General features: G+C 53.1%; 8 protein-coding genes across 8 annotated transcripts; 4 read left to right on the top strand and 4 right to left on the bottom strand.

Moving 5' to 3' along the window:
• Positions 1–1,492: 1,492 nt before the first annotated feature.
• Positions 1,493–2,538, bottom strand: Psma6 (Proteasome subunit alpha type-6; the record flags this gene model as incomplete). The annotated part of the gene is made up of 5 exons (XM_014693901.1): positions 1,493–1,879; positions 1,938–2,150; positions 2,213–2,307; positions 2,394–2,453; positions 2,532–2,538. The coding sequence occupies 5 exons, from the start codon at positions 2,536–2,538 to the stop codon at positions 1,493–1,495; spliced, it is 762 nt and encodes a 253-aa protein (XP_014549387.1).
• A 968-nt stretch (positions 2,539–3,506) lies between these two features.
• Positions 3,507–4,730, top strand: G6M90_00g011340 (uncharacterized protein; the record flags this gene model as incomplete). The annotated part of the gene is made up of 1 exon (XM_014693902.1): positions 3,507–4,730. One exon carries the CDS (start codon positions 3,507–3,509, stop codon positions 4,728–4,730), a length of 1,224 nt encoding a protein of 407 aa, XP_014549388.1.
• A 344-nt stretch (positions 4,731–5,074) lies between these two features.
• PHYHD1 (Phytanoyl-CoA dioxygenase domain-containing protein 1) lies at positions 5,075–6,010 on the bottom strand (the record flags this gene model as incomplete). Its single annotated transcript, XM_014693903.1, has 1 exon — positions 5,075–6,010. The coding sequence occupies one exon, from the start codon at positions 6,008–6,010 to the stop codon at positions 5,075–5,077; it is 936 nt and encodes a 311-aa protein (XP_014549389.1).
• A 593-nt stretch (positions 6,011–6,603) lies between these two features.
• G6M90_00g011320 (uncharacterized protein) lies at positions 6,604–7,498 on the bottom strand (the record flags this gene model as incomplete). The annotated part of the gene is made up of 3 exons (XM_014693904.1): positions 6,604–6,786; positions 6,861–7,225; positions 7,450–7,498. 3 exons carry the CDS (start codon positions 7,496–7,498, stop codon positions 6,604–6,606), a joined length of 597 nt encoding a protein of 198 aa, XP_014549390.1.
• A 566-nt stretch (positions 7,499–8,064) lies between these two features.
• On the top strand, positions 8,065–8,955 carry HYDSE (Hydrolase; the record flags this gene model as incomplete). Its single annotated transcript, XM_014693905.1, has 1 exon — positions 8,065–8,955. One exon carries the CDS (start codon positions 8,065–8,067, stop codon positions 8,953–8,955), a length of 891 nt encoding a protein of 296 aa, XP_014549391.1.
• A 421-nt stretch (positions 8,956–9,376) lies between these two features.
• spe-3 (Spermidine synthase) lies at positions 9,377–11,060 on the bottom strand (the record flags this gene model as incomplete). The annotated part of the gene is made up of 5 exons (XM_014693906.1): positions 9,377–9,654; positions 10,017–10,257; positions 10,328–10,620; positions 10,683–10,718; positions 11,030–11,060. The coding sequence occupies 5 exons, from the start codon at positions 11,058–11,060 to the stop codon at positions 9,377–9,379; spliced, it is 879 nt and encodes a 292-aa protein (XP_014549392.1).
• Positions 11,061–16,567: 5,507 nt separating this feature from the next.
• On the top strand, positions 16,568–17,300 carry gna-2_1 (Guanine nucleotide-binding protein alpha-2 subunit; the record flags this gene model as incomplete). Its single annotated transcript, XM_014693907.2, has 3 exons — positions 16,568–16,685; positions 16,836–17,020; positions 17,142–17,300. The coding sequence occupies 3 exons, from the start codon at positions 16,568–16,570 to the stop codon at positions 17,298–17,300; spliced, it is 462 nt and encodes a 153-aa protein (XP_014549393.2).
• A 76-nt stretch (positions 17,301–17,376) lies between these two features.
• gna-2_0 (Guanine nucleotide-binding protein alpha-2 subunit) lies at positions 17,377–18,056 on the top strand (the record flags this gene model as incomplete). The annotated part of the gene is made up of 2 exons (XM_066129708.1): positions 17,377–17,622; positions 17,712–18,056. 2 exons carry the CDS (start codon positions 17,377–17,379, stop codon positions 18,054–18,056), a joined length of 591 nt encoding a protein of 196 aa, XP_065986013.1.
• Positions 18,057–19,541: the final 1,485 nt, after the last annotated feature.

Here is a 19,541-nt window from a genome sequence, read left to right as displayed (position 1 = left end):
TTTATTCTTTTTTCATTTTTTTAATTTTCTTTTATTTTTTTTGCCCTCTCGGAAACTTTGTTCGAGCCGTCGTCGCACCGGGTGCAGAGTCGGATTCAAGGTCCCTCGCAGCGGGTAGCAGTAGCATCACATGGCGCATCGCGGATGTTTTGCCCGTCTGCAACGCACAATCTCGCATATGTATGCATGCGTCTGTATTTTTAAGCAACAGCGATCCCTGTCCAGCTGGAAGGCCCTTCCCCCGTACACCCTCCGGTCTCTTGGGCAGAAGAGGCTCTGTCCCAAAGGAGCACATGCAACCGTTGACCTGACAGCCTGCTCCGGCCCGCTGATGGAGAGAGGCTCCATGTCGGGCTTGTCCGGCCCTGTCCTGCCCTGAAGTGCTGTCCGGCCAATCAACGGGATCCCGCTGCAGCGACATGCAGTCAATGACTTGACATTTTGTCTCAAGGTGGTCATTGATGATGACTGCCTTGCGTCATGCGGCTGTTGCGAGCTGGTTGCAGAGGCCACCGCGGCAGGGCTGAGGGCTGCAGGTTTGCTGTCAAGCCAACAAGTACGTACATACAGTACTTAAGTACAAGACCGGAGGCCTTTCCGGATGCTAGACAGTCACCAGACTGGTCCAGCCAGCCATTCTCGGCATGTGCCTGGGCGTCGTGGCCGTGCAATGTTCCGTTGGCTGCACCGCTTCCGTCTGGGGTCATGCATTGGCAATTCGATAGTTCATCTCGGCGGCTTGAGACTGACGGCCGCCAGGGAACTGTTTTCCGGGCCGACAGTATGCGTGCGGAACAAATTCACCATTGGGCCCTGTGGAAAGATTTCCGAGGATTACAAGAGGGGAGAACAAAGGGGAAACAGTACATGCCCCTTTCTTTCTTCTGTTTTACCATGCCATGCCAAGCTTGGGAGTAGCCTATCAATTGATGTGCCTATGTCCGCGCAGTTTACTTACACAAGGACACCCGAAAAGCTATAGGGTAGCCAATCCTACAACCATCACTTACAACCCCCAACTTCACCCTCTCATATTTCAAGTCGACTGGACGTACCTTCATCCCAGTTACTCACCAACAAAGTCCTGGAAAATCTCAGACATCACTCAGTTTCATCGACAACGAGGCCAAACGTTGTTGACGACACGTGCACTTTCTTCCCGATAAAAGTGTTATGAGCTACTCCAGAAATAGTTCGACCACTACTTCTGGCCTCATAAAAACCGGCTGCTAAGAAGCCTACACCTTACTCTTCATAACTCCACATGGCTGACACGTCAACAGACACAGATGCGCGGCCAGCCAGGCATCCAATGCAGCGTCTTCTAACCGGGCAAGCGCACATAAGAGTCCTCATGACACACCACAGCCGTTGATACGGCTTCACTTTCGCCCCGTTTCATCAAGTATTCCTCGAGATTTCATGCCGTTTCTTCTATTAGAAGGTATATTGTACAACGCCTCATCTCCCGCAGACCGCCTATCAAGTCCAACTAATCCTTCTCCGCAATGGCTTGTAGTCTCTCGTCAATCTCGTCCTCGGTGAGCATCCGGAAAGCCGCATTGGTACCCTCCTTTCCATCAGTACGAGGACCGCCGCAGATGCCAATCTCAATCTCCCCCTTTTTGAAATCCATGCTCAGGACTGTGCTCAATGTTGTGATGGCCAGCTCCACAACATCCTCCCACGTGCCCTCGGCACAATCCTTGTTGCGCAGTTTCTTCTCCAGGTGATTCAAGGCCTCCTGTTGCTTAGGACCAGCTGCGGTGCCCTTGTATCCAATGTAATATCCGGCAGGATCGCACTTGTAGAGCTGAGGGCCAAACTCGGAATCGAGGGAAATGATGGTTGTAGCAACACCGTAGGGACGCATGTATGCCTGCAATACAAAGTCAGAAACAGATTGATACTCGGACCCGAAGCATTGGAATACGCACTCTCTGCGTGTATACTTGGCTGATGTTGGCCAAACGCTTGGCAAGCACATCGGCAGGCATCTCGTACCCAAACTTGTATCGGAACTCAGCGGCCTCACCCTGGGCTCTCTGGGCAAATGCCCTGGCGTCGGCAATGGAGCCCGTAATGACGCAGCCGACTGATGGAGAAATCTGGAAGATGTGCGAGACCGACGTGGGGTCGATGAGCTTGTCCTGCCACGCTGTTTTAGCATATTGCAGCTGATGACGACACGACACAGGCCTTCGACTCTTACCGGCACCTTCTTTTGCGACAGCACGACAGCGCAATCCTTTCCTCGGACGCCTACTGACATGATGTTCGCTGCGGTGATGGCCTTGAAGGCATATTCTACACAGGTCAGCGAGGTCATTCGACGAGTCGACTACGCTGAATGGCAGGGTTTGGTGAAGAGGGTTTTTCGATGCGAAACGTACCGACTTGGTATAGTCGACCATTGTCGGAGAAGATGGTAATGTGTCGGTCATAGGCGCTGGCTGTTTACAAGTCAAGGTTAGGTCTTTGCACAGCTCTTTATCTAGAGGGCGTTGAAGCTCCGGCGTGGGAGAACGAACCAGACATTGCGGATGATCAGAGGCCCTGCGCAGGGCGAGACGACTGGATATGTTGATTGAGTATTCGGAGGAGGCTCAGAGCGAGTGGCAGGTCGGATGGGAGGGATAGACTGCTGGGTGCGTGATGGCGGTGATGGAGCTTGTCGATTGTAATATGGACGCGTTACGTTAGCATGAGCTTGCCTAGAGCACTTGGAGCCGCACAAGGCAACGGAAGCTCGCAGGCAGAGGCCAAGCGAATGCCTTGGCCGATTGCAAGTTGAAGCCTGAGGCAGCAAGGGACACTAGGACGAGCCAAACTAGGCCCAGACTCGCAGTGGGGACTTCAGGTCCCATCAATCTTCAATATTGATCAAGTCTGAGTGCGTGTCAAACTGCCCTCTACTCCACTCGTCCGCAGTCAGCAACGACACTTGCTGCCCAACGCAGTGCTGTTCTGTAAGTTGTGGGAAACGTGTGAAACAATGGCGAGCCGCTGGCAGGATTTATAAGTAATACTGTTTATATTTTCTGGTCCGTTTTGGGTGGACGAGAGACGTTTTAGGTGCTGCCGTCACCCAGCCACGCAAAACAACAAGAGGGGGACCAAGAGACCCAAGGCGCAAGTGACTCCGTACCAGGTCTTCAAAACGGGTCGGCAGAGGCCGTCTTGATCTGACCCAGAAAAAAGTTGCAACCTCATCAGTGTCGCACCCAAGGCCAGCTTCCGCATTGCAACAACATCAGCTCCCAGCGTGTGGGAGGCACCAGAGAGATTCTGGCAGGATCGGAAAGCCACGAGGTGTCAAGATCTCGCCTTACTGGGCATTACTAGAAAATTCTGAGCAGAGCAACGTGTGCTGCAGACCTGACCGCCTGCGTTTGCGATCCCGCAGGTCTGTGTGCCAATTTTCTCCGGCCTGCCTCCAATCCACCCGCTTGCCTCACTTTCACAACCACGACGGGAAAATTTCCAAGATTTCGACCCAAGCAAAAATGACGTCGTCTCAGAGCACAGCATCTCAGCAGGTGCCAGCCTGGAAGCGATTGGGCCTCAAGCTCAAGCAGCCCAGCGCTGCAACAGATGCTGCCAGTGGTGGCACCCTGTCGGTTGGGCATCCAAGCAGCACCAAGCGTGAAGCCCAGTCGAACAAAAGAAAGAGCGAAGCCCCGCCGGCCACGGAGTCATCGCACGCCATTAAAAAGGCTCGAAAGGACGATCAGTCTCCCCCGAGTGTCGACAGCAAGACAAGTCTCAAGAAAGAAACCAAAAAGGTCACATTTGGACACACTCCGACAAAGAACGGAACCGCGTCCGCAACACCCGACTCGACCAAGCCCAAACCTGCCAGCTCAAAGAAGAACAAAGGCCCTACCAAGAAGCCGCCGCCTGCCACCCCCAAGGACATCAAGCCCGCTCTTGATTACCTCCAACAGTGGAAAACAGCTCGTGAGGCTTGGAAGTTCAACAAGAATTTCCAGTCTCTTCTCATCGACCGGGTATTCAACGCCGATGATATCCCTGCTGCAGACATTGCCACTTTCTATGAGTATATACGCGACCTGAAAGGATTTGTGCGGACGAGGCTGCGAGAGACTGCTATGGAAGTAAAAGCAAAGGACATTGCGGATGGCCCTTCGGGGTTCCCAGAGGGCACAAAGGAAGCCGATGCCAAACACGAAACATACATGAATCTATTGTCCGACTTCCTGAGCCGCCAGCATATCGGGAAAAAGCGAAAGGGCTATGACGAAGTTGAATTTGTTGCATCTTCTGGGGCCGAAAATGTCATTATCCGCCGCGTCGTCAAGCGACTGCGAGCGGAAATCATCCTCGATGAGCTATCAGACGGAGAGCAGACGGACACCAGCCAGACCACGCAATCTTCAGACAACACCTTCACCACCAATGACAACCACACATTGAACAGGGCGGATGGCGCAAAGCAACTGAAGCTGAACGACGGGACAGCCAAGCGCCGACGAAAAATACGCATCAACGCGGATGACAGCAGCAGTTCAGAATCAGAGTCGGACAGCGACTCTGGCTCAAGCAGCAGCTCTTCTGAAGACTCGGACTCCTCGGACTCGGACGATGATGATGAGGCCGTGGCCCAGGAAGACGACGGGTACGAATCATCCAGCAGCTCGTCGTCCTCTTCGTCCTCTTCGGCCGACGAGTCGGACTCGGATGACGACAGCGCAGACAATGACGATTAGATCATGTATGAGATGCAAAAGCCCTCACGGGATGTATGAGACCAAAAATCGTTTGCAGGGAATTTAGACTGTACCATTTTGGCATTTGCAAATTGTCACGGGAGGGCAATAGATAGATACCCAAATGTTGCGTGGACGAGTAGGTTTGTGTATGGGAGGGGGGTTAGCGGGCTTGAAGGGGAAAACAAAAAACAGTATAGAGCAGCAATGCGAAGACTAGACTTTGTCTACAATTATACGTCTGTTGTTTCAGGGAACTCACCATGTCTAGCTTGACAAAACACAAATCATGGAAGCCAACCATGCCGTATATTTTTTTTTTCTTCTGTTCTTCCTGCCGCACCCTATGAATACAATTTCGTAAAGCCCGCCTCTGGCGGCTGCAGCCAGTTTCTCTCATCGTACTCGGTCCCCTCGGCCTCGATGATGTGAAACGTATAAATGATCCTCCCCTTCAAGCTGGTATTCCTCTCACTCTTGTGCAACAAGTTGCCGTGAATCAAGACCAAGTCGCCGGCCCTGACCTCGCCGGGCACATACTCCCCCGCCTCCGCGCCGGCCGACGGCTCCCGGCCGTGCTCGCCCCCGTCGGGAAACCTCGTCCCCTCGTTGTCGACCATCTCGGTGCCGACGCCGCCCGCCTTCCGCACCAGTCTCTTCCCGACGGGCGCCCAGCGCTGCGACCCGGGCAGGAAGCTCAGGCAGCCGTTCTCCAGGGTCGCGTCCTCGAGCGCGTACCAGAAGCCCGTGGCGCTGGGGGGGTCCGTGTACAGAAAGGTCGAGTCCTGGTGCGGCGGCACGGCAGCCCCAATCTCGGGCTGCTTGCAGATGACCATGCTCTGGAGGCACCGGGGGTCCCGGTAGCCCAGGGAGCGGGCGACGTCGGCGGGGCTGAGCTCGCCGGCGTGGCGGAGCGCAGGGCCGTCGTCGATGAGGCGAGCAAAGGGCCGGGAGAGGGCGTGCAGGCCGTGGCCGATCTTGTTGATGGCCTTGGCCGGCGGCTTGGTCAGGGTGCCGGCGGCGTCGAAGGCGTCCTCCTCGAAGAAGAAGCGGATCTTGTCGCCCGACGTGAGGAAGTACTCGTCGCCGACGTGGTCCGTCGTTTCGCCCGTGGAGAAGCGCGTGAGCGGGTGGTCCTTGAGGGAGAAGCTGGTGAGGAGGGCGTGTGTCTCGTCGAGGAGGGACTTGACCGTCGACGGCGCGAGGGCGTCGCGGATGATGAGGTAGCCGTTCTGCTGGAAGGATGCGAGTTGTTCCGCGGTGAGGCCGGGGGCCGTCATGGTGGTGGCTGCACTGGGTTGTTTGGAAACCAGCCGGGTGGTCCTGGGGAGAGGGGTTGTTTTTTGACAATGATTGTGGTGGGATATATTCCTATCCCACTCGAAGCAAGGCAGGTGAGGTTCAAGTGATGGTGTCAATCTCTCACCCCACGTTTTTGTTCTGTCCGCAGCGCATGTCACCCCGCAGCGGGACGCAAACGGGGAGCTCCGACGAGATGGGCTACGTGCGTCGTTCATTGCTCCTCGCAGTAGGGTTATGCTATCTTTGCTATCTTTGCATCAGCGAGTGCAAAGTACACTACCAAGGTGGTGTGAACCACGCTTGTGAGGGGCCATCCACTACTTCGGCTTCACTCAGAATGGGAAGTAGTGCTCAGTCTTTCATATATTATTGTCGTATCAAACGAACCGCACCATGGCAGGTGAAAACTCCAGCGAAAAATACGGCACCTTCTTCGACACCCCTTCAAATCACGATACCCTAGTATATGTACATCGGAGAACAAACACACGGAAAAAGCTCAACTCCTTCGCCAAGGCTCGCAATGCAAGCATACTTGATATTAGTGGTGAGTATCCATACGTCTCATGGCTCAAGCATCGATCGGATCCTCCAGGAACTCGTAACCTCCTTCAGGCGACAACAGATACGCAGATACGGCCAGCCCTGCAGCTGCAAGAAGAGCAATAGTCGCGCTAACAGTGCTGATATACCATGACACGTCGAGATTCCAACCCGGGATGGTAAATTGTTCGTCATGGTCAAACAGGTATGCCTAGATGCTGTCTCAGCTATCTGTCATGATGACTTGAAAAGGGGAAAGAGGGAAACAGAGAGTGTGGAACTCACCACAATCGAAATAACGGCAAACTCTACAACCGACACCAGGGTAAGCATGCTTGCGACCAACGGCCAGCCCGTTTCGCGCTTGTATTTGCCGCCCTTCATGACGACCAGGAAGGAGACGAGACTGGCCAGGCACATTATGGCGGCCAGTGAAGCCATGAATCCGACCGTCTTCCACATGTCGCAAAAGTATCGCTCGCCCGCCTGGCACAACTCAGCCGTGGGGAACTCCCTGCATGTCGGGCTGTTGAGGTTTGAGCACGTCTTATGCAGGCCAATGTGCTTTTCGACGACGTCGCCCTTGGGTGTTGTGACGGAGTAGGAAACCCAGTTGGGTATAAAGATGGATGCGACAATCATGCCGGTCGCTGCATTTCGTCAGTATAATTCACCCTCCTTGCCGTTTCAGCATGGCCATCATCATGATTAGTTGATGCAGTGGATTCGAAAGCTTGAAGACGGTCGTTTGTTCTTCTTTGCCCTCGCGCCGCTTCCGAGCTGCTTCAACGACGTCATCGTGTGATCACGTGGGTGTGGGGGGCAGCAGATGCACCGACGAGGAAAACAGGTCACGGAGGCATAATTGACATACCAGCTACAAAGGCCACCAGGGCCGATGAGTAGACGTAGACGCGAGTCATGGTTGCGGCGTGTTGTGGACGGTGAGAGCGTTGCAGACGCCGTTGACAGAGGCAAGTTTGCAGGCGGCGATTGCGTGGCGGTCGGGGCAGATTATCGATATCGTGATCACGGAGTAATGTCTGCCTGGTGCGGTTTGCGTGCGACGATTGGATGCGTGCCCGTGGGCTCTGGCTCTGCAGGAAAGAGCTGGTGACTAGCGCCTCTGGGCCTTCAAATGCTACATACTAGGTACCTGTCACCCTACGTCAGTAAATACGGCGTATGGAGTTATACTAAGTACTATGTAGCTGTCTGGTTTTCTACAATTAGCCCGACGACCTGGACTGTACCAAGAACTGAGCTTCCACCAAAAACCCCCACTAACCCGTCACCACCCGCCCCTCCGCAATCGCAACGGCCCTCCCCACGTTAATCTCCAGCTCCAACTTCCAACTTCCAACCAGACGTGATGCGAGCTCCCTCGCTGAGACGACACCTCCAAACCTTGACCCGAATAGGAGCAACCTTTTCAACAAACCCCATTCCGTCCATATCGCCATTCCTTCAAACCCATTGCCACCGCACAATGTCGTCATCCGTGCTCAAAAAGCCCGTCAAGCTGGCCTGCATCCAGCTCGCCTCGGGCACCGACAAAGCAGCCAACCTAAAACACGCCGCCTCGCAGGTCGCCCACGCCGCCTCGCGAGGATCCAACATTGTCGTTCTCCCAGAGTGCTTCAACTCGCCCTACGGGTGCCAGTACTTCCCCGACTACGCAGAGACCCTGCTCCCGTCGCCGCCAGCCCCCGAGCAGGCCCCGTCCTACCACGCCCTGTCCGCCATGGCCGCCGACAACAAGGTCTACCTCGTCGGGGGCTCGATCCCCGAATTCAGCCCCGACACCAAAAAGTACTACAACACGAGCCTGGTCTTCGGCCCGGACGGCGCCCTGCTGGGCTCCCACCGAAAAGTGCACCTCTTCGACATCGACATCCCCGGCAAGATCACCTTTCGCGAGTCGGACGTCCTGAGCCCCGGGGACAAGGTCACGCTGGTCGACTTGCCCGAGTACGGCACCGTGGCCGTGGCCATCTGCTACGACGTGCGGTTCCCGGAGCTGGCCATGATTGCGGCGAGAAGGGGCGCCTTTGCGCTGATTTACCCGGGGGCGTTCAACTTGACCACCGGCCCGCTGCATTGGAAGCTTCTGGCGCAGGGGAGGGCGGTGGATAACCAGATCTACGTGGCGATGTGTAGTCCCGCCAGAGACATGAGCGCCACGTACAACGCTTGGGGCCATAGCATGATTGTCGATCCCATGGCGACGGTAGTCGCGGAGGCTGAGGAGACGGAGACGATTGTCGAGGCGGAGCTTGATGGTGGCGTGCTCGGCGAGGCGAGGAAAAATATTCCGCTGGGCTCGCAGAGGAGGTTTGACGTTTACGCCGACGTGAGTGCTTCGGGGGGTGGGGTTTGACGACCCGAGTGAGTGAGTGAGTGATGTCAATTGAGTTGGGGTTGGGGTTGAGGAGATGCACGGGGTCTACGGTAGGTAGTGCGTAGAATATATGGAACGAGACTAATACAGGTAGGCGCCAATTGTCACCATCTTATGAATACGGCAACATTGTTGAGGAATAAACGTCAAATTCGTTATTCTATTCGTGTTCGCAGACATTTCTGCGCAGACTACCCAAGATCAAAGTGTCGGGGTAATTACTCCTGTTGACTTGTGTCCCAAAGGCCGCCGCCGCCATCAAGCTCCCAAACCCCTTTTTTATGTTGTTTCACCCCATCAATTTTGCCGTCATATCGAACCATTGCGCTCAGAGAGGGCCGTGTCCATTTTTTCCCCTTTTTAGATGCTTGGTCTCAAATCTATATCCAAAACCGAACACTTACTCCAGAGCCTTCTTGGCAAAGGTGGGCAGGATGAAGCTGGCCTTGTGGATCTCAGCATTGTAGTAGCGGCACTTGGCCTCCTCCTCCTCAGGAGTCCACTGGCGGAGAGGAACGCGGACATTGCGGTTGGCATCTTTGCAGCAGACCATGAAGCCAATCTGTCCAGAGGGGTAGGTAGGGATGGTGGTGTAAGCGTATTCGGCAACGGGGAATATCTCCTTGCAGTCCTTTTTGAGCTGCGTGATGAGGGGCAGGTGAAGCCACTGGTTCTCGGCTGTGCAACAAAACGGTACAAGTCAGCAAAATACAAGTCCTTTCACAGCATCTGGGCGGGTATCTTAGGAGTGTTGAGACGTCAGTCAACAACGTGTCGACTCTCGGTAACAGCAGGTGCATAACATTGTGTCATGCTACTCGGGACTTCCCGGAGCAGAGCTGAGGAAAGCAGCCACTAGCCTCTGGAAAGTCCCTAGGATAGACGGTACGTTATTTGTCTTTCGAGTACCAGTTGAAGAGAAGAAAAAGACCCGAGAGTCTAGCAGCTTGCCAGGCAACTGGTCTCTTGATCAACCTTTAATCAACCTCTGCCACTCCTAGGGACCCTCACACTTTCCTCAAGAAAAAATGAGAACATACAACCTTGGGTAGTAATGACGCCGCCATCGCGCAAGGCATCATGGAGAAGCTGGAAGTATGGTTTCTTGAATAGGCTCTCGGCGGGGCCCTCGGGGTCGGAGGAATCGGTGATGATGACATCGAAGCAGTTTTTGTAGTCGTCGAGGAACTTGAAGCCGTCGCCAACGTGGACCTTGGACTTGGGGTGCTTGAAGCCTTCGGCCATCTTGGGGAGGTACTGCTTGGAAAGCCGGATAACGGCCTTTTCGAGGCCTTGTTAGCACCAGAGTGGTGACGGGGTTTCTAGGGATGGAGTGCAGTTCGCCATTTACCTCGTCAATGTCGCACAGGGTAGCCTCCTCGACGCAGTCGTGCTTGACAACCTCACGGAGAACGCCGCCATCGCCACCGCCAATGACCAGGACCTTCTTGGGGTTGGGGTGGGAGTTCATGGCGAGGTGGGTGATCATCTCTTGGTAGGAGAACTCGTCGCGCTCGGTGGCCTGGATAACATTGTCCAAGACCAGAACAGTGCCGTAATCGGTCGACTTGAAGATGAGGACATCCTGATACTGGCTCTTCTCGTGGTGCAAGACCTTGTCAACCTTGAGGGTCATGGCCTGGCCTAGGCAAGAGGTATAAGTTTCGTGATAAAGAAGCTCATTTGCGGGTTGGCGTTATTCATACCAGGCCACATGTCCGAAATTTCTCGGAACCAACCATCTGTAACCGTGTCAGTCAAGTTGTCCTTTCAACCCTGGGTGCGTTCCGACACGACAGTCACGACGACTCGACGATGCCATTGCCAGCATGCAAATGTGAGGTTCAGCAAGCAACAGGCCGCATGATGATGTTTCGAGAGCTGTATAGGCCCACGCATAATTCTGCTTTCCCCCAGGTAGCAAACCACCTGTCAAGAGGTTCGTTGCAATGCCGTCACATTTTCTGAAGAGGCGGCCGGGTGTGACCTCAAGCGCGGGGTTGACAAGACTGTTGGTGGAGGGGAAAATGTGCCAGGTAGCACAAGCACAAACCTTTAATGGTGGGATGAACAATCTCAGACATCTTGACAAACTTGTTGGAATACCGAGAAATAGGATACGGCGTGCAGAATTGGGGTATCAGGAAGGCTGAAGACGCGAAGAGAGGAGAGGTGAAGGATCGCTGAAGCTGGGACAAGAGCAACTTTTTCATCCCAATGCCGTCTGCAAGTGGTGGCTGAAGAAGCCGATGGTGGGGTCAATCATGGTGCCTGTCGTCTGTCTGGTCTGGTGCAAGATAAAAATTTTGGCGGCGGCGTCCGCGGGGCTGCAAGCTACACCGTGCTTGAGGGGCCGTTCGGCAATCCGTACTCCGTATCAAGTCTGGTCAACTTGATATTTACGGACTAGTTCTCAAAAAATTACCATGTTGGGAATACCCGCCCACAGCTTGAGATGGTGAGCGGCAATATCATGGACTCTGGCGGATGCGGTGTTTCGTTTGTTTAAACTCGGTCACCTTGACATCAATGTGCTTGCTGGTGGTAAGCGGTAAGCTAAGAGCTTGATGTCCCGGCTCGGTTGGGTCAAGTCTGGTCTTCTTGAGTGGCTCGTCCACTTATTAGTCGCTGACGGCTGGTGGCGCAGAATCCAAAGGCTAAATAAATGTAAAGGGCCCTTGGGCAGCACTCGGTACTTATTGACATATACTAGTACACCGCTGTACATACAATAGGGTATGATGAAACCACCTTGCTTGAGACACACACGCGCGCGCGCACGTTGGGAAGCATGTTTGTAAATGGCATGAACCTCTTGGGTTGGTTGTCCACGTGGTGAATGGTCCGAGGATTCTCGTTCTGCTACTCTGTATCTGAGAGCATGATGCGCTATCGCAAGGGTGGACACCATGTTGATCATGCATGTGTCCCTGAAGCCTGCCTAGTGGTACTTTGTCCAGCCGTGTTGCATTGTAATAATACACCGTAATGCTTGCCATCGGATATGACGTATTTGGGCATCTGTGTTCCTGGGGCAGAAGAGATTGCCGGAAACCCTCTGAAACCTGTTATTTCCCATTTTCCGAATCCCAACCAGTGCGACAACAGGGCCCTCCCATGCTGTCTTGTTGATGCGAATACATTGATGGCATCATCGTGGCGTGGTTCAATGTCGCTCCTTCCTCGTCCACATCTTGGACACCCTCAACCGCTCCGCTCAGTCCACTCGGTACGTAGCCGTCAATCTTGTCACCCTCCGAGTCGGACTCAACCCATTTGATGAAGCCCTTTATCTTCCATCGCGCTCTCCCTTGCCCTCCCTCAAATCCTCTTACCACATAATTCACACACTAATTTCTTTAGCACAAATCACGCCACGACAAAGTGGAACGGCCCGTGGAGCCGGCTAGCAATGGACATGGCCAGCATGATGGCGGACAGTGGCGCACCTACCCTACTCCGTACCCCATGCTCTGGGCCAGCAAACAGACAATACTACAGCCTTGTCGATCTGCAATGCGTCTTGTGTTGTATTGACTTTATTAATATTCTGTAGCAGACCTGGGAATGCGTGGGACTCACCGTGCCATCGCATGAACCCACATGGCTGTGTGCCATTAATCACGGACGAGTCGCAAATATTTGACGTTTAATGTACCCCATCGCCTGTTCATGCATACAATACAACACATGTTACGACGCGGGGCCCGTATTCCTTGACGAGACGAGTCTCTCCCCCGAGAGCCTCGCCTTTGACGCAGGTCATGACTCCATCCGGCCATGGACGGTAAATTGGTCAACTTTACCAAGATGCTTCACGCGCCCACCAAGGCAGCGTCCATCACGCAGGATCTTGTTTAGTGTACATATCCAACATCATCTCACCCCTGGCCTTGTCCTCCCCGCAAGGACAACGGCCACGAGTCGCTGTTTTCGGTTGCTGCGAACCCCTGGGCCCTGCTTTATTCCTCTAGCGCATGTCCGAAGGTCTCTGGAAACGGTCAAACGACCATCAGGCGGCGTTCCTCCCCAAGCACGAACACCCTACATACACTACGGCGGAACACATGACAGCATAAAGGTTGGCCATGAACTCCTCCCTGTTAAAAGACAGTTAATTCGGTTTACTGCATTGTATTACAATCGTCGTTAGTAGTACTCCGCTCCCCTTTCGTGGGGAACAACCCACTCCTCTAATTCCGGGTTCATTGCTGAGTGAGGCCTAGTGAAACCTGACACTTTAGCGAGGGGATGGCCTCAAAGAAGCAACTCAGTCCATAGGCGAAAGCAAATCCACGTCAAGAGAACATCGGACTATGCGCCAAGCTCTGCAAACCTGGCATTAAGCCAGGCATTAAATTATTGATGTACTGGGCACTCCCTGCATAAGCTTTCACGACTGTACGAGTCACATTAGGATCTTTGGCATGTCACTTCAACTCAATAATATGCGGGCATGAATTCGGAAGCTCAGTTCGTCACTCGCAAACGTGGATCCTATGGCCACTGAGGGGCCCAACAGCACGTACTACCGACGTCTGCACTTGGCTGTACTCCGTACATTTTCAGCCATTAGCTGTGCAGATTCGGATTGACTTTGCCCTGTAGGGGAAGACTGGCATCAGTTTAAGCATCAGATCAGTATTTGCGAATTACCCTCTTTGAGTCGGCTAGGCACGTGTTGATATACTTTTTCGCCATCACGAACAATTAGCTGCGCCAGGTTTTAAAGAAGCACACTAGCTTTTGCTCTGGGTTTGAGAAGGAAGGAATTCATGCTGGACCTACGGACAATGAGCATCGTCAGTCCGAGTGTCACTTCACCAACCCCCGACAGCACAATCACCCATCTTTTTGTCTCGGGCAGGGCTCCTCCGCTTCCACATCGTTCCAGTTGGCACCTCGCCCAGTCATCCTGTACAACACCATGATTGGAGTTGAGACTCTTTGCTTATTTATGTATGTTGTCAGCGATGGGTCGCAGCCGGGGGCCCGACCCGATACCACAAACTGGGACTAGGTTTTGACCAGGAGTGAGAAACCGTCCCATGCCATGCCCCTTATGTTGCTTAATAAACAAGGACAAGGCATTCGTACTCATTTCTAGAAGCAACATGGCAACGGCGGTAAACAGGCTAAGGCGATGTACAGAGTACTCCACGGCTGTCTTTTCGCAATTACGCCTTACCAGTGCTATGGAGGTGCGCCGACGTTCGAAGGACCTCTTCAGTTTGCTCCATCTGGTGCCGTCACTGGTGCCATGGCCAGCCAAGCTGTGGCAACCAGCCCAAACACGTTGAGCACACGGAGTAGTGCCGAAGTATGTTGCAAAGGGCCATACATACGGATACGGAGTAGTATTACTACCACGGAAGACGATTGGAACAACAGGACTTGATGCCAAGTGATTGTCCTCGACATGTCTCTGCGGTCGCCAGACATGGCATGGGCTACAGAGACAGGCCCAGCGATCATTTCGAAGGAGCATTTGCTTATTCCACTGTCTTGGCGTTTGCCGCAGTACATACACCGATTACTGCCAACAAATAACTACTCCGTAGTAGTACTACCTATCTGGAACAGAAACCCGGGTCCCAACCACGAGACAAGCATTCGAAGAGCATGAGCCGGGATCAACTCTACCGAGCTACTGCTGACATGTGGCGGGTTTCGGTGTGCCATCCCATCTCTTTGCTGTGTGGGAAGCCTCAAAAGCGACGCCCCACGGCGGCCAGCAGGGTTTTTTGCAGTGCAGCAGTTTGTCACTGCTAGTAGATGGTGAATTCGTGGTTGCCAACACCTCAACAGAGCCGACAGGGGTTTCTGTTGGCCACCATCTCGACCTGTTCGTTTGGGGGCGGAAGACGACAGACAGACAGAAGCATATGAACATTCCTCTGCGTAGTATGTATGCGCCGGGCATTTGCAGGGCTTCTCCGAAACTGGAAGGCGAGATATTTGTTTTCAAATACGACCTGCGATTGTAGGCGCCTATTCTTGCCTAGCACTCCATCGCCGGAAAGAAGATTTCTGTGGAACGAGAGCGCGCACATGCAGAACGGCTGCTCAGGATGTAGCGGTTTGTCGCAGCCACCACGGAGCTCAGCAGCTTCGTCAATGCTCCCGGCACCTTGAACAAGATGTCGAGCCTCACCATGGGGACAGACGACGACCGAAAACGGTCATCATCAGTTGTCCAATGAATGGTCCACCAAATTGCCTTGTTATTCGAATCTTTTAAGCCGGCCCGACGAACAAATGGGTGCCTCACCAATAACAAGGCGTCGTCAGTAAGCAAAGCCATCAAATGTCACTCTACCCCTCAAGACTCTGATGCTCACCCATCCCCTCAAAGACTGCCTTGCCGCAAGATGCATTTCGAAGTCTTGGGAGCATCCCAGAGAAATAGTGCGCAATAAGCACATGAGCATGAAGAGGAACATGCACATGTATGTCGGGCGTCGGGCACCTTGCGCTGTGGAAAATCCCATCGTCGGCACTCTGTACTCAACGTCAAGCAGCCTGGCTGCAACCACCGTCAGACCGTGCCACTCGCTGCAACACCATTATTTGGTAGGCATGTCATAAGCTGCGTACAGAGTACTCCGTACTACTCTACTCCGTACATGTGTATGTGGTGCGGTAAGCCTCGTCGAGTCCACTCACCCATGGTCGACCAAACCCACCCCTGTAGCCATCCATGTCCCCATGTTCTTCTGTCCCATGTTCTGTCCCATGTTCTATCCCATGTTCTGTCCCATGTCCGCTGCCTGCTTAGACTACCAGACGACTGCTACCCTTGCTCGTAGTACTAGTACTGCAGCAGCAGCCTGGCAGCAGCAGCACCGAAGACAGGACGAGACATGCTATAAGGGACATGAAAAAAAATAACAAGAGTCCCAGAAGCAGTCTCTGCCACGTTCCCTGCCCTTGCCGAGTTTTCTGGGGAGGGTAATCATTGTTTCTTTTTCGTCTGCTTCCCGCCGCCTTTTTCTCTTCTCTGAGCTGTCGACCAGGCTGTTCTCGCGACCGTTAGCCATCTGCCATCAGCCATCAGCCATCAGCCACCAGGCCAAGGGTTCTGGTCCGGGATTCGTGCTGTCTCACTTGGTCCCTTCTCTAAACGGCTGGGCTAGCTAGCTCCCTTGGATCTCCTGGGCAGTCTAACTTTGCGGCATTCCTTCTCATCCGCCGTGCGTGGCCGTTATAACCTCCTCTGCGCAACTTTCTTGTCGCCGTCGAACGTCCGTGCTGGAGTGACGAATACTCTTCAATCCAAGAGACAAGGGGAGGGAGATCCCGGCTTCGTCGCCGTACAACGTCTGGACTGGACTCTGCACCCTGGCCGCCGAAGCTGTTGGGTTGGTTTGAGCTTCATTGCCAACTGCGTGCCCAAGTGCTCAAGCTGCTGCCCCCGCCACCAAATTGAACAGCTCGCGGGCAGCTTATTACGGGCAGCTTGCAGACAGCTCCCCAATCTCCGTCTTCAAGCCTCCGATCCTTCTCTTCCCGCGATTGTCGGCCAGATCAAGTCTCTATTCCCCCGTGGTCTTGAGCAATTTGCATTTGCATTCTCCCATTCTCAGTCATCATGTGTTTCGGGGGGCGGGATAAGAACAATGGCGAGGCAGCTCGCTCACGCGAACTCGACCGCATGATCCGCCAAGACGAGAAGCGCATGCAGAAAGAAGTCAAGCTGCTGCTTCTAGGTAAGCACCGCGGCCCATGCATGACATGACACAGCAGACCAGTGGTTGGCACGTAGCCGCGATAGTCTCTGGCATCCCATACTTGGTCGTGCAACACACCTTGCCGTGCCGCCCAGACTGACTCTTGTGCTAATCATGTGCAACTTGTAGGCGCTGGAGAGTCTGGGAAATCGACCATCTTGAAGCAGATGAAGCTCATATACTCGCAAGGTTTCAACAAGAATGAACGCTTGGAGTGGAAACCCGTCGTCTTCAGCAACATCATTCAGTCGTTCCGCACGATATCTGAAGCCATGACCGAGTTGAATTATCACTTTGACAACCCAGACAATGAGGTATGCCATTGCTCATCAGATTTCGCTCTGCGCGACTGTCACCGGCGATCCGGCCAAAAGAAGAAGGGATAGTTGCATGTGACAAGTATCTTTGCGCTGACAGCTAACATGGGTTTGACAGAAACACATGGCTCATATTCTTGTAGAACATGAAATCAGTCCAGAGGACAAGCTTCCACAAGATTATTTGGGACCCATCAAGGCCTTATGGAAGGACGGTGGAGTGAAAAAGGCAATTGCCAAAGGCAACGAATATGCGCTGCACGACAACTTGGCCTAGTACGTTGCCATTTGACTCAACCGACGGCCATGACCAAATGGCATCGCTGACAAGATGAACCAGTTTTATCGATGACATGGATCGCATATGGGGCGATGGATACGTACCAAACGATCAGGATCTTCTTCGCTCACGACTCAGAACCACAGGCATTACTGAAAGTGTCTTTGATCTCGGTCAGTTAACGTATCGAATGTTCGACGTCGGTGGTCAGCGATCAGAGCGGAAGAAATGGATTCATTGCTTCGAGAATGTCCATTGCCTGCTTTTCTTGGTCGCCATCAGTGGCTACGACCAGTGTCTCGTAGAAGACAAGGACGGTGTACGGCAGATTCTTCCAACCTCTCCCCCTCCTTCTCAAAATGCACGACTGTTTCACCACAGACGGTTGTATACTAACCAGACTCACAGAATCAAATGAATGAAGCATTGATGCTATGGGAATCCATTGCCAACTCTCATTGGTTCACCAAGTCAGCCATGATCCTCTTCCTGAACAAGATGGACTTGTTCAAGGAGAAGTTACCAAAGAGCCCCATCAGCAAATATGGATTTACCGACTACCACGGCCCTGAGGATGACTACAAGGCCGCGAGCAAATACTTTTTGGATAAATTCCGAGCCCTCAGTCGAAACCCTGAGAAGGAAATCTACGGCCATTTCACCAATGCCACCGACACCAATTTGCTCAAGATTACCATGGGCTCCGTGCAAGACATGATTATTCAACGTAATCTGAAGCAATTGATATTGTGACAATGACAGCGCCAACCCTTTATCTCATCAATCATTTACATGATTTCATTTTCTTACCAATGCAGGACCAAACTCAGACTCGTCCGGCCATTTTGCTCTTTTTATCAGAAAAAAAGGGGTAGGGCTCACTTTTCCCAAACGAACGTCCTTGGGGTTGGCAAAACTCTGCAAAATTTGACCCTTCCCGGCTCGTTGCGCGAGGACATAATAGTCACTTTGAATGAACGATCAACAAACAACGACGGTGGCAAAGTTCATTTTCTACGTCTTTATTTTCCCCCAAGTTTGTATGAATACATGGATTACGGCCGGTACTATTCGACATTTATTTCTTTTGATCATTTGCATCATTGAGGGTCGCGGGGCGAGCAGCAAGACAGACAGACAGTGAGGGATCGTCGCGAATAACCAGGCGAACAGACTTATCAATCTGCCGCTTCTAGCAGCTTCGAAACGGTCACAACGAATACCATCAATAACTAGGGCACCACCGGGACACGCGTGGCATTGTATTTGTCTGCCAGTTCCAGCATTTGGCGAAGCGCAGAGGCGGTATTGCTCACCGGCAGAGTGCGCTGTCATCCCCCCGCGGAAAAGGACGTCTTGGGCGGTAAAAGGGTTCCGCGCCAAAAAGAGAACGAGCGGAGACGCGACTCATTGATACCCAGATACCTGTTGTCTTGTTACGCTTGGGATATTTGTTGCTGGCCAGGAAATTTCAGTGGGTCATGGGAGAGTATACCATAACAGTCGACGGAGGGATATGATACAATGATGGTACATAAAAGATGGGGTGGAAATGTAATGAAATTGACAGTCTACGGACTCGCCTTCCCATGTCGAAAAAAAAGAAAAAGTAGCAGCAGTGAAGACCACTGGTTGATCTGTGCCTCGGTTCAGCTCCATGATTCTCATCTTGCACCAATTCTCTAGCCCCAACCGTTTCTCACATATCGTCTGCATAACCCTCGGGGCAGTTTTTTTTTTAAAATGAAACACGGCCTCGAATGCCCTGTCTGTCGCAAAAGACTGCCACTTACGGATTGGAGAAGCGCGTAGTGATGGCTTCAGACTTGGTTCGCCTGTTGACCTAGCTTCTGAATAGGGCCGATGGCTTGTCAACTCGACAGCGAACTGGGGGGGAAGACGGCCTTGGCTCCATTTCCTTGCTGTATTTATCATGTATCGGCATCAATTGATGCTGTGGCCAGGCCAATCATCCCAGTTGGCTTTCTTCTAGGACAAGTTGTGTTCCGACGGGAGGCGAGTTGTCGCCATTCCGTTTACCGACGGCCGCGCCCCTTTTTCCCCTTCCAACCTGTTGGTGTTGAGCCACCAGGTCCCAGAGGGAATACAACAGAATAAAAAGGGTAAACACGCATACTGATGGTCTGCGTCACCAATCCATTTAGAATCTACAGTGTCCCGATGTTCTACCGCGTCATGCAGCCAAGTTCGGTTGGCGCAAGGAGTACTCGCTCGGAT

Source organism: Metarhizium brunneum, chromosome 1 (genome assembly GCF_013426205.1).
Source record: "Metarhizium brunneum chromosome 1, complete sequence".
In the NCBI taxonomy this organism is placed as follows: domain Eukaryota; kingdom Fungi; phylum Ascomycota; class Sordariomycetes; order Hypocreales; family Clavicipitaceae; genus Metarhizium; species Metarhizium brunneum.
The sequence above is the reverse complement of the archived record's forward strand: the minus strand, read 5'-3'. Positions and strand labels throughout refer to the sequence as shown.